At 64.1% G+C, this 13430-nt stretch overlaps 1 protein-coding gene across 1 annotated transcript in view; it reads left to right on the forward strand.

The window, feature by feature from the left end:
- The window catches only part of Sorcs2 (sortilin related VPS10 domain containing receptor 2), a 358452-nt gene that overhangs the window by 301948 nt on the left and 43074 nt on the right, over window positions 1-13430 (forward strand). The window contains exons 6-9 of the mRNA XM_047566161.1: window positions 1709-1773; window positions 4207-4325; window positions 5719-5808; window positions 11492-11671. Of these exons, the coding sequence (XP_047422117.1) occupies window positions 1709-1773; window positions 4207-4325; window positions 5719-5808; window positions 11492-11671 (454 nt within the window). The remainder of the gene's footprint in view (window positions 1-1708; window positions 1774-4206; window positions 4326-5718; window positions 5809-11491; window positions 11672-13430) is intronic.

Raw genomic sequence — 13430 nt, forward strand, 5'->3', positions numbered from 1 at the left:
TACATGACTGATGGATGTAGAGATGGATGTATAGATGGATCGATACAGTGATGCCTAGATGGATGGATAGAAAGATGGTCAGATGGTTATGTTACTTATGGCCTCCCTGATAGTCTTGCTCTCCTGTAGAGCAGAGGCTGACTTATTCATCTCTGAATCCTCAACCCCCAACATATAGTGAGTGCTCTGCAGGATTTTATTAAGTATACACAGTGGGTTGACAGGGATGTGGCCTGGGGCATGTGGCTTTCAGTAAACAGTGGTCTAGGGATAGCCAGTAGATGTTGATGGAGTGAGTGGATGAGTAGATTTTCCTTGCCAGAGAGGGTTCAGAGTGGGCCAGCCCTGAGCACCAGCATTCCCTGCCCTCACTGGTGCTGAGAGCCAAGGGGAGAGGCCCTGGGAGGCAGCCCGTGAGAGTGAGGCCTGGTATGAAGGGCAGGGTGTGGTCCCTCCTGTCCGTTGTTCCTGCACCATGCTGTCTCCACGCACCAGGCTGTGCAGTTGGACAGGCACCGTGCAAGGGTGGAGGTGGCTTGGGGTGGTGGGCCCTGTGCTGTAGACCTTTCCTGAGTGAGCTGCACGGCTTCAGCATGTGTTTCCACCTCCTGGAGACTTGTTGTTCCCATCTGTGCAATGGGTGTGACCAAGTGCCTGGGTGCCCTGCACTGAGTGAGGTAAGGTAACTGGAGCACCCAGGAGGACCAGCACCTGAGGCTCTGCCCCTAAGCAAGCTGTCAAGAGGGTGAGGTGACAGGCCTGGCCCCCACCCCAGGGAAGCCCGCTCCCCGCTCCCCTCTCCCCACACCCCTCTCCCTTCCCTGTCTCCCTCTCATTCATAGGAGCACCTGGGAGGTAGGCATGGCTTAGGGAGGGCACTGGCAGTAGGGTGGCATGTCACTTATCCCCGTCCCCAGGGCCTGGGTGGGCTAGCTGAGTAGGTCCACTGGCTCCTGGAGACCCCTCTGGAGCTTCGCAAGCAGGCACGGGAGCCACTAGCCTCTCTAGAACTGGGACCGCCCCATGGAGGCAGGGGCTGAAGGCCAGGGCTTCTCCACAGTGCACGGGATGGGGACGCCCGTGAGCAGGGGCCTGCGAGGTCTGAGAGCCTGAAAGCGGGTCGGGCGGACCTGGGTGGGAGCCGGGCGCCTGACCAGGGCCCCCGGCCTCAGCAGCCCCCCGGGTGCATGGAGACCCTGGAGCTGACTGTCGGGGCAGCAACAGAGGTGGCCGTCTCCCAAGCCTGCTCCCCACATGAGGACTGGAGCACCCCTGGGGAGCACTGGGGAGGGTTTGGTGACAGGGCAGAGCTGTGCTGGCCGTGCCCAGAGCCAGGGTGAAGGGCTGGGGCCCTGGTTGGAGCCCCAGGTGGCCTCGGCGCTGTGCAGCCTCGGGCAGGCCCCTGCTCTTGTGAGTCACCTCACTTGTGAGGTGAGTGTGGTGGGCCCAGCCTGCTGCCTCCTGGGATGGACAGCAAGGCCTTCGCAAGAGAGGGCCAGTTTATAAACCGTCCTGTGACTGGGAGGGGACAGAACACCCCACACCAGGCTCCACGAGGCAGAGCCCCAGCCTCCCTGCCCAGGAGCATGGGGGCTCTTGGAAGGCACAGAGCCAGGGACCTCAGGCCCAGGAGGGCCAGAGCAGTGGGGCTCGGGGACCCGACGTTGGTGACCCCATTGCCGTGCCAGCCTTGACTGTTCTTTTCCAGGGCTGTGTCTGGGGTGGACACTGACCCCAACTTGGTCCACATGGAAGCCCAGGACCTCGGTGGAGGTAAGCGGGGAGAGACAGGGTTGCAGGCGGCTCAGCGACCTCCCCCACCCCCACCCAGCCCTGCCCTGCTGGGCCTCCGAGCTGGGCCCGCAGGCCACCCTCTCCGTGTCAGGAGGTGGCTGCACTTTAAATGTGCTCTGTCCTCGCTGGACAAAGGGCAGTCAGGCGCTCTGCTGCAGTGGACAGATCTGTTAAGAGGGCAGTTTGTTCTGGCCCCTGAGCATCCAGTGCTCCACTCACTCCCTGCTGCCCAGAGTGCGCTGAGCGCTGAGGTGGTGTGGGGCCTCCACACTGGCCCGTCAGTGACAGGGCCCGGGTTGCCCAGCCCTGTGGCCTTCTTCCAGGGATCCCAGGGCCCTGAGTGCTGCAAGGAAGGTCCTCTGTGCTCCTATGGGAGAAGCATTGAGCAGGGAACCACGGAGGGTCCTGGAGCCACAGGGTGTTTTAGCACGTGGAATGTTCTAGAAACATGGAGTGTTCTGGATATGGGCAGGACAGAGCCCTGCCCTTGTGCTGGTGGATGGTGGTATCAATGAAGCCCTCCCAAACGGCAGCAGGACCCAGCATAGCAGGGAGCAGGAGCGTGCAGGAGGACGCAGCCCCAGCTAGGCACTTGCTGGCCACGCCTGCCTGCACATATCTGGCTCTCCCTCCTGCCCTGTTGACCAGGGCAGGGCTGGTGGGCAGCACAGCAGAGGTCCTGTGCAGACGGGGCTCACAGGTAGAGTCTCAGGGAGACCCAGGAGCCCTCGGCCCAGCACCGGGCAGCTGTTATCTTGGTCCCTTCCGACAACCGAGAGACCAAAGCTCAGAGAGGGTCTGTTGCTAGCAAGGCCATGGAGGATCCGCCGCAGCCCCCACCATCCTCACGCACTCCTCTGGGGTCTTCGCCAAGACTCCGATGCCCCGGGCCCCAGTGGGGTGGCACAGGGACACGACTCATAGCAGGCGGGTTGTCCTTGTGGTGCCCAGCTGCCCTCTAGGCCTGCATCCTAGAGGGGCTCCCGTCCTGGTGGAGGGGGCCTGAGCCCAGCAGGCAGCTCCGCGTACAGAGTCCCCAGGAAGGCCTACCCCAGAGACCGTGCACCTCCCACCCTGGCCATCACCCTGCCTCCAGCCGGGAGCCCTTCAGAGCCAGGACGCAGGACCTTGAGTCCTACCTGCCAATCTTGCCCAACCAAGCCTGCCTGGCCTCCCAGAGGGCCACTCTGCATGTTCACCTGCCCTCTGGCCATGCTGCCATCCCCACGGCACCCAGGGTCCGCCTGGAGCTCCAGCTGGGGTCCGATGGACCCCCATGTCTCCAATAGACTCTGAGTGCATAGGCAGCAGGCAGAGGCCAGAGTCACCCAGGGAGACCCTGCACAAACTTCACAAAGTGACCCTTGTGGTGGACAGAAGGAGCTCAGTGCCCGAGTCACACCACGGTGGCTTCGGGCTAGGCTGCTCTCTGCAGAGCAGCAGCTAGCTCTGTTCACGAGGCCAGAGGTCCACAGCCCGCCCGGCTCCCTGGGAGCGGCTTCACTGGGCAGCACGGCACAGCAGCTGGGCCGTGGGCACACCATGAGGCCGGGCTCCGCCTCAGTGTTCCAGCACAACCCAGCAGCACCGTGACGGGGGCCTGGGTCGGGGCACCAGGCCTGGACAGCAAGGCCTGCTGGTGGCCGGAGGGGCGGGGAGGGGCGAGGGGTGGGTGGTGAGCGGGCAGTGCGTGACTGTGACTGTCCCCGAGTCTGGCTGTCGCTCCCCTCCCAGGTCTCTGCAGGCAGCAGACCTAGGATACTGAGCTGAATGCTGACCACAGTGCCTGGTTGCCCTGCAGTATGCCCTCTGCGGGTGGCATGTGATGTAGGGCGTGGGTCTCCCTGGCCCCAGAGCCAGGCCCTGAATGCTGTGTGTGCCACCCAGCCACCAGGACCTTAGGCAGGACATGTGCCCAAGGTGCTGTGGCCTCCGTGTGCCTCACTGGGCTGCAAGTTGGTGTGTCCATCAACTCCTGCTCCTGGCTCGCCAGTCTGGAGAGCTTCCCTGAGGCCGCAGGCTCCGGAGGCTGCGGACTTGCCAAGCACCCAGACCCTGGGAAGCTGAAGCCAGATGGACGCAGCCGCCTGGCCAGGCTGGTGTTCAGTGTGCCCAACGTAAATGTCAGAGGAGGGCTGGCAGCTTTTGCTCGTTGTCCCTTCCCATGGGCAATGGCTGGTCCCAGTGCCAAGGGTCAAACAGGCTCCCCCGGAGCCCTCCTGGCCCAGGGTGGCCCACTGGGCAGGCATCAGGTGTAACCACAGGGCAGGGACCTTTAAGATTCAAACGCACAAACAGCAGGCCACAGCGGGGTGGGAGACCAGGCCGGCCCTCAGTTGAGGGAAGGCTTCCCGAGACCCCGCTGAGCCGGACGTTCCGTTCCACGCGCTGGCCGGCCCTCGTCTCCTGCAGGCTTCCGCTACGTCACCTGCCAGATCCACAACTGCTCCGATAGGTCGCGCACAGCGCCGTTCCCCGGCCCCATCGACCCCAGCTCCCTGGCGGTGCAGGACGACTACGTCTTCTTTAAGGTGAGGCTGCCCGGGTGGCGCCCAGTGGCCCCAGGCGAGGCGGGGCTGGAGGTGCTCGGAAAACCAGTCGTCCTGGGAAGACGATCAAACAGCTGCTTTCCTTTCAAGTGGAGCTTAGGGGGCGACCCACACCCACGCCGCAGCCGCTGCCCCCGAGGCCCTGACCACCAGCACCTGGGCTTGGCGATGATGGCACCGCCCGCCTGCTGCCCCCAGGAGCCTCCACTGCCCCAAACCCAAACCCATTCTGTCCCATTTGGTTTCTTCAGTGACCTTGGGACACTCAGGGCTGTTCCCGTGCATTGCCCTTGACTGACAGCCACCAGCTGCTGTCCACACCCAGTGACCGGGACCAGCTGCCTATGAGTCACAGAGGGGACTGCCCTTGCGACCACAAGTCCTGAGCCAATTCAGAAACTTCCCAGGCAGGCAGCTTCTGGGTGGCCATGGCTCCCAGGCACCTACCCTTGGGCCAGCTGCAGCGGTCACCAAGCTCACTCCACGGAGCCAGAGGCAGGGGCTCTGCCTTCTGGTCACTGGTCCCATCTGCTGCCTGGGACCTATAGGCCTCCTGCTGAGAACAGCCTCTGAGGGCCCCCAGTCCCCTCCCCAGAGGGCTGGCCCTCCACACCCAACCTGCTCTGTCCTCTTGCCCACATGACCTGTGCCCAGGGCCCCTGTGGAGGTCGGAGCTGGAACAGGCAGAGCATTGCTGCCCCCACCACAGTGGCCTGACAGGGCCCTGGCCCTGCCAGCCCTGCCTCCAGCCCTGCCCCACCTCCACTGCCCTTGGCCGGCACCTAGGCCGCCATCTTCAACCCTGCTCTGGGCTCAGGCAGCCGGCCCCTGTCCTGGAACGCTGCCCTCCTCCTCCACGCTGACCCCGTCCCAGCACCGGCACCAGCTGGCTCCTGGCCTGCCCACCAACCCTGCCTGGTGTCTGCAGGTGTCCACTGCCTACCAGAGCAGAGGCCTCCTGGGCCGTGTTGGCCACCGTATCTCACAGAGGGTGTCTACACTGAGTCTGGCCTGCCGGTGCACCCCAGGGCTGCCGGCCGCACAGGCAGGAGTGTCCAGGCAGGGCCTTGGCACAGCGGGCTGGGAGGCTCAAGGGGCAGCCTGGCCCGGGTTGGCTGCCGTCAGGACAAGGTCACCTGTGACGGCCACACAGTGCAGAGGCGGAGTTGGGTCCCAGCAGCATCTGAGCTCCTAGGCCCTGCACAGCCTGCCACGTGCTCACATGCACATCTACACACACAGATGCATGCATACATGCAGACATGTGCACACGCAGACACACACTCACATGCACACGCACACACGCGCACACACGGGCCGTGACAGTGACACCCCAGCTCACGTCCCTTAACGTCGCGTTCTTCCCTTCTGTTAGGCGACGGCAGCAAACCGGACTAAATACTATGTCTCGTATCGACGCAGTGACTTTGTCCTGATGAAGCTGCCCAAGTACGCGCTGCCAAAGGTAAGGCTGCTGCCGTTCCCCTGGCACTGTGGCCAGATGCCCCGGCGCTGCCTGGCGGGCACAGGACTCCGGGCAGGACGGGCACGAGCAGGTGGCCAGCAGTCCCCTCCTCCCTGCCGGCCTCCCTAGCCTCCCGCCCCGGGTGCCCACCCCGCCTGTCCTGCCTCAGGGCCTGTGCCCACCGTCCTGCCTCCGGCTGACCCGCACTTGCTCACAGGCTCTCAGGAGAAGCAACCCTCGCTAGTGAGCCCCAGGCTGGCCCGGGCCTGGTGTTCTGCCCTGCCGCCCTCCCCTCGCTGACGCCCAGCATTGGAGACCCTGGATCTCTCGGGCGCTTACCTGTCAACACCAAGAGTAGGGATGGTTTCCATTTTGTTCACCTCTGCCTTCTGGCTGCCTAGTGTGGTGCCCAGCACATAGTAGGCGTTAAGTTAATGCTGCTTCCTTCCCTTGGGTGCACAGACAAGGAAGGGGGCCTGGGGCTGCCCTACCCTGCCCCAAGCCCCACCTCAGGACCTGACTCTGGTCCGTACCCTGCCAATGTGTTGTTCCCATGATGCCGAGGAGGTGAAGTTCAGAGAGGCTGAGTAAGCCGTTGGAGGTCACACAGTAGTTAGAAATAAGAGCAGGCCTCATCTCCCGCTGCGGGCAGAAGGGTCTCTGCCCTCTGTGGTCACAGCCCGAGCCTTCCTTCCTGCACACACGTTATGGAGCACCCAGTAGAAGCTCTTGACACGGCTAGGCGGCCATGCTATAGCTGCCAACCAGTTGCTCGGTTCCTGGTCTTGTGAGGTTTCCAGATGCAGAGCAGCCAGAGCTGGGCCGACAGACGCGTGAGCTGCTTGCCCGTCGTGAGCAGCACTGTGAAGGGAGCAAGAGGCAGGGGTGGACGCAGTGGACCGGGCGTGCGTGTGGCTGGTGGAGGCCGGGCAGCGGGAGGCCTCTGTGCACGTGCATCTGAAGCCCCGGGACTGGGAATCGGTCCCTTTGGGGAAAGTCGTTGGGGGGCAGGGCACAGCTGGGGGGCAGGCACAGCCGGGGTGCGGGGCACAGCCGGGGTGCGGGGCAGAGCTGGGCCAGGTGCAGGGGTGGGGGTGGCCCAGACACAGCCTGGGCTGTTCCTCCACCGTCCCTGGGCCCCTGGGATGCTCGCTGGCACGTCAGAGTCCCTGAGCCAGAGTGGGAAGGGTCCTGAGGCCTTTGGTGGAAAGCCCAGGGACAGAGAAGCCAGCCTGACCAAGATGGAGCCAGGCGTGGCCCAGCAGGCAGAGCCTTCGTTTGGGGCAGAGGCAGCTGGCGTCCAGGTCAGGCACCTTCCAGGTCTGAGGGCTTTCCCTGGCCCTGGTGCAGGGGCGGTGGCCCTGGGGCCGCAGTTCAGAAGCGTGGCTTTCTTGAAGAGAGGCACCTGCCACCCCAAAGCCAGGACGGGCCAGCCCAGCACGGCAGGGACAGGGCTGACCTGCGAGGCTCCGCTCCCTCCGTGGGCAGAGCCCGCGTGACTCTGTCCTCCGGATGCACCTGGGAGAGCTGTGAGGCGCAGGACAGCCTCGTGCTATCCGTGGTGTCCCTGCCCTGTGCTTCAATGAGCTGCTCACAAGGGCTTTTTTAAAAATCCTCGCGTACCCTACCAGAGAAAAATCACCCAAGGCCACCAGCAGAGGAGGAGAGGCCCACTGAGTCACACAGGACCCGTCCCGGGCACGTGCGGAGCGGCTCTGAGGTCAGACCCTCCAGTGTTCCTCGTGAACTTACTCACAGAGAAGCGAGGCCCGAGGCAGATGAGGAGTCTCGGGGCAGGAAGCCGGGGAACCTGCCTCCCCGTCGCCGGCCTGCCTGGAGGAGCCCGTGTGATACTGAGCACTCAGTCCACTCAGGCTGCCTCTGGGCAGCCCGCGGCCCTGGGGCAGGGGTGGGCTCCACAGCCCGGGCTCTCACTGGGGGCGGTGGCCCCCCCACGCTGTCCCCACCCACAAGGGTGCAGGTGTCCTGGAACAGCTTGCTCACAGCCTCCACGGCCAGCCTGACTGTGCCCTCCAGGGCCAGGGCCTGTGCCCTGGTGGCCAGTCCCCCTGATGGCGGTGGTGCAGAGCCCCCGGTGGCAGCACTGATGCAGATGTCACCCACTGACAGCTTCCTGACAAGCTGGGTCACCGTCCCTCCCCCCTGTGCAGTCATCGTCCCCTCCCCCTTTGCAGTCAAACATCTAAGGACCAGGACACTGAGAAGCAGCCACACGTACAGGGGCTTCGACCACCCGGTGCCTGCCCGGGGAAGGAGGTGGCCCCAGCGCCGGGCTGAGCGGGCCGCAGGCAGCCTGCAGCCAGCAGAGGAACCCGGTGGCAGCCTCCGAGGAAGGGGGCCAGCGTCCAGTGTGCAGCCAGATCGTGAGGCTGACAGAGAAATAGGACGCGACCCGACCAGGGAAACGGAAGTCAACACTGTCCCTGAGAAGGCCCGCAGGGGACCTGCTGGACAAGGACCAAGACAAGCTGCCTCGAGACCCGCGGAGAACCAGAGGAAGACGGGAGGAAATCAAGAGCAGCACAACAGGACGGAACACCGGGAAAGCCAGGAGCCGTGGCCGGGAGGTGCCCTCGGGAGGCCTCCCAAGCTGGCCTGCCAGAAGGCAGGACGAGAGCCCGAGGGGCCCTGAAGTGGCCCGGGGGCCTGCAGGTGGCCTCAGGCAGGCACACCTGGGGTCCTCGCAGGAGAGGGTCAGGGAGGCAGGAGAGCCAAGGGCCCCGGGCAGAACACGTGAGCAGGGCCTCCGGAAGGCCGAGGGTTCCAGGCACATGACATAGACGCCGCACAGGCTGCCATAGCTGGGACCAGGCACAGGGGACAGGGACGCCGCCTGGCCCTCACAGGCCGTGCCCGTCAGGGGTGCGGGCTTCTCGCCAGAGCCCCCAGGGCCTCCATGAGGAGCTGGGCTCATGTGTGGAGGAGTGTGGCTCTGTGAGCGAATTTCTGCTCTTAAGCTTCTTCAAATCTGTCCGCCTTCCCGGCACATGTGAAGTACATCCTTCATGTGTACAGGAAACTCCCGCCACCCGCTGTCTGTTCCTCTCTTCTCAAGCTGGCCTGCCAGAAGGCAGGACCACAGTGGTCACTGTGGAAATTTGTGGAGGCCCCTCCTGCCCAGCCTGCCTTCATCTCAGTTCAGAGAACCCAGATTTCAGCTGCTGTGCTGTTGCCTGGCAAGAGGACTGCATTTCCCAGCTTCCCTTGAGCTATGGTGTCCAGACTTCAGAATGAGTCATTAATGGAGTTGTCATGTCCCCTTATCAAAGTCCAACCTTTCTTTCCCTCTTCCTTTCTCATTCCTGCTGCCTTGCATGGAAGCATAATGGCTGGAACTTCAGGGCTTATCTTGGGCCACGAGGACAGGGCCATGTCCTGGGGCAGTCCAGCAGTGACAGGAAGGAGCCCTGTCACTGGTGACTTGCGGGGCCTCCACCCTGCACAGCCTGCCTCTGGGCCTCTCTTACCTGCAGGAGAAATGACTGCCTATCTTCTTTAAGTCACCTTCTTCCACTTCTATTGCTCACAGCAAACCTGATTGGACCTGGCTGCATTAACTGGTGCACAGGAATCTCCTCTGCTTGCTCCACGGGCCTCAGGAGTCCATGCACACTCGTGCTTAACAATGGAGACGGGCGTGCTCTGCTTCATTTCTTTAAAAACCAATGCAATTTTATGCAAAATTCACGGTGCCTACCACACTCCAACCTGCAAGGATTTTAGGCAGCCCTTCCCAGTCTGGGCACACAGGGGCGGTGTGGAAGGGGCGACTGACAGCCTGTCCCGAGCACCTCCCGAGCACCTTAAAGACACTCCTCGACTCTACAGCAGTCGCCCTTACAATTCCCGGGGCGCCGTCACAGAGGGGGGGTCTGTGCCGAGCACAGGACCGTCCTGTGCCTGTTGAAAACTCCCAGGGCTCGTCAGCACGGAATGTGGTCTGCACAGTGCAGCCCGCCGTCCTGAGAGCAGTGCCCACAAGCTGTCCTCGCGGCAGAGGAAAGCGCACCATGGCACATGCGCAGGCTGGAGGGCTCCCGCGGAAGGGCGCGTGGGTCACAGGAGGAAGACCCCGCGTGAACACCCTCAGTGCTGACGCCAGGTCTGCCTAGGGTGGCACTGCAGGTCACTCTGAGTCCCTTCCTGCACCTGTCCTGGTCCCAGATCACAGAGACCCCTGCCCAGGGCATTTGCCAGGCCCGGAGGAGGCAGAGTCTGAGTTCAGGCAGCCCCTGAGTGCCAAATCCTGGTGGAGCCGGCCCCCTGCGCCCCGCACACGGGCCTCACGCACCCAGCCACCCGTCATGGGGGAAGCCAAGGAGCCTCAGTCTGACTGTAGTTGGAGGCTCTGCCATGGCCAGGCCAATGCACAGGCCACCCCTGGTGGGCAGCAGTCATGTGCCCAGCGACAATGCCCATTAGCCAGGGCTCTGAGGGCAATCTGGCCCCCACGGGCTTCATGAGCAACGGCCGAATCCCATCAAGCCCAGTCCTGTTCACAGAGGGAGCCGCCAGGCCCCGGGCCCGGTGATCACGCCAGATGGTGTGCTTCTTGGTTCCTGTCACTTCTGTGTGTCACATTCATGTCCATGGACACAGGCCCCTAGCTTGTGGGGCTGTGGGGCCTCCCGTGTGCGGGTGCATGGTAGGTGCTCCATGGTATCACATCTGGCTTCACAAAGTCCCCTTGAGTCACAAGTTGCAGGGGCCCAGCTGGGCCATGGGGTGAAGGGGCCAGGCCTCGGTGCCCAGGGTCCCGCACAGCTGAGGATGCACTTGACAGCAGAACATGAGGCTCAGCCTGTTGCTGTCCGGGGACAAGGATCCTGGGCAGAGGCTACCTGCAGCCCCTGCACCCCAGGCAGCCCAGTGTCAGAGGGCAACAAATGTTCAGAGCAAGACCAAGTCGGAGGCTGGAGAGCCAGGGAGCACGGCTGTGAAACAGGGCAGGGCAGGTGCCTCTGCCCAGCTCCCCTGCAGCGTGCGGCCCTGGGAAGGGAGCCCAGGCCGAGGCGAGCCGCCTTCCTCCTTCATGTGGTTTCTTTTTCTTTTGGAATTCTGAAATCTGGAACTGAACCTGAGACCACTGTACCGAGCCCACCAGCTTCCAGCAGGGGAAACTGAGGCCAGAGCCATCGCCAGGGCTGCTCCTTTCCACACTTTCTCCTCCGAGCTCCCTCCCAGGGAAGCCCTCGCCCACTGCCCCAGGGCCCCCGCTGGGTGTGGGGCTGGTGCAGAGGGAGGCAGGCAAACCACAGCTTGTGTGTCAGGGACATTAGGGTGGCAAAGATGTCCCAGGACGTGAAGCCGGAGGTCAGCCCAGGGACTCCTCCTGCCCCATGTATGGCCCCAGGGTATGGATGTCCAGTCCTGCCCCCTGGTGCCAGGGCAGCGCCTGGCCCTCTTGGTTATCCTGGCCACTTGGGTGTTTGAAGGAGCCCACTACAGGACAGGACAACCAGCCTGACAGGGCAGGAGGCGGGTATCCTTGGGCCGCCCTTTCACAGCCTGGTATGGAGGGTCTGACCCTCACCCTGGGGAGGCGAAGGGACTGCCCAGGGCCACAGAGCCAAGCATGGTGAGCCAGGGCGCAGATCCAGCTGGGCGTGACCCTGAGGAGCCTGGGAGGCCGCAGCGCCCCTGACCCTGCCCCCTCCCCCAGGACCTGCAGCTCATCAGCACAGACGAGAACCAGGTGCTGGTGGCGGCTCAGGAGTGGTACCAGGCGGACACCTACAACCTGTACCAGTCGGACCCGCGCGGTGTGCACTACACGCTGGTGCTGGAGAACGTGCGCAGCTCGCGGCAGGCGGAGGAGAGCGTGGTCATCGACGTCCTCGAGGTGGGCATGGCCGGGGCACCCTCCCTGTCCTGTCCCCACACACCATCTCAGGGTCTGAAACCTCTCTAAGGGCCACGAGGCAACCTCACGAGGCTCAGAGTGAGCTCTGGTGATGGACAGAGGGGGTCCTGGGATAGCACTCCTCAGACCCGGGTCCCACATCGGAGGGCATCTGCAGAGCCTGTCCCAGCACAGACGGAGCTGGGCCTCAGTGCCAGGCCGTCCTGCCCCGCCTGGGGCCTGGGCCTTCGCCTGGGGCCTCCCCTCCCTGCCAGCCTGGGGTCCTGTGCTCCCACCTCCCACCCCCGCCTGCCCTGCTCTGGCACGTACGGAGGCTCTGATCCAGACTCTCGGTGGGCCAGGGCGGGCAGAGCTCCAGCTCACCCCAGCATGCCCTCTGGGGTCCCTTTGGCTGTCACTGCTCATGGCTAAGCTGACCACAGGCCCACAGCTGGACTCAGCACCCAAGAGGGGCACCAGTGTCCCTCTGCTGGGCCACATGGCCCCCATTGGAGCAGCCAAGGTCTCGCATCCCTTGGACTCTGCCTGCCTCTGCCCGGCCCACCAGAGCCTTCCTCTAGGGAGGCCTCACAGCCGCTTCCACCTGTGTGAGTTCTGTCCACCCTGCCGTCACAGCGGAGCCTGTCCACTTGGACAGGGTCGATGCCATGGCCCATCCTTGCATCCCCAGACAGACCATCCCAACAGGCAAAGGAGGCTCCTGGTCACAGTTCGTGGCCTGTCCCACCCTGGGCAGGGGACGTCCAGTGGTCTGCAGACAGCGCAGGCTCTCACACGCACGCGCGCCCCTCCTGCGGACCTGCAGAGGGCCTGGGGATCTCCTTGCTCCCACGACGTGGAGCCCGCGTCCCCGGGTCTAGAGCCACTCCTCACTGAGAAGCCAGGCCTGGCTGGAGGAGCCCGTTCCTGGTGGAGTCTGGAGGCGAGCAAGGGACAGCACAGCTCCCGTGGTGCCGGAGGGCGCTCGGTCCTCAGGCATCCGCTGCCACCCCAGCACGACCACCCTGAAGCCTCCACTGCAGCGGCGAGGCTGGCTGGCTCCCCTGGTCACCGCCTCCTCCACGGGCCACGCAGGCCCACCGCAGACCAGGCGCGGATTCGCCCAGGTGCAGAGCTCCATCGAGAGCCGAAGGCAGCACAGCGCGAGGCACCTGCTTGGCTTCCTACCTCACCTGCCTGTGCCAGCAAGACCCCGGGGCCCGAGGCAAAGAGCACAGACCCCGCGGCCCTGCAGCCCCCAGTGACGTCACCCCCAACCCGCAGGGTCCAGCTCTGGAGGGCAACTCAACCCCTTCCATCTGTGGGAGGAAGAATAGCGGCCCCCACAGACGTCCATGTCCCAGTCCCTGGGACGTGGCCTTCACCTCACAGGAAGGGGGACTCTGGGGAGGCTAGGACTTCCCCTGGAGCCTCCAGAGAGGAACGCAGCCCTGCTGAGGGGACATGAGTGACTCTTTCAGCCTTCTGACCTGTGGCACTGGAGGGGCACCACGCAGCTGCCCGTGATGCTCCGTCACAGCAGCAAGACACCCGTTGTCCACACCAGCGCCGCACATGGGGGGAGCCACATGCCAAGCCCCACACACCTGCGCTCTGTGGGCCACAGGCGCCCCGGCCTCCTGGAGGTGCCCAGTGCCTGCCACTTAGAAGCCACTGGGAGCCGTTATTCCCATCGGCGTGATTATGACCTTGGGTGTGGAGCTTTGGCTTCCACGAGGCTCTCTGAGCCTCGGTTCCC

Source organism: Sciurus carolinensis, chromosome 10 (genome assembly GCF_902686445.1).
Source record: "Sciurus carolinensis chromosome 10, mSciCar1.2, whole genome shotgun sequence".
Lineage (NCBI taxonomy): Eukaryota > Metazoa > Chordata > Mammalia > Rodentia > Sciuridae > Sciurus > Sciurus carolinensis.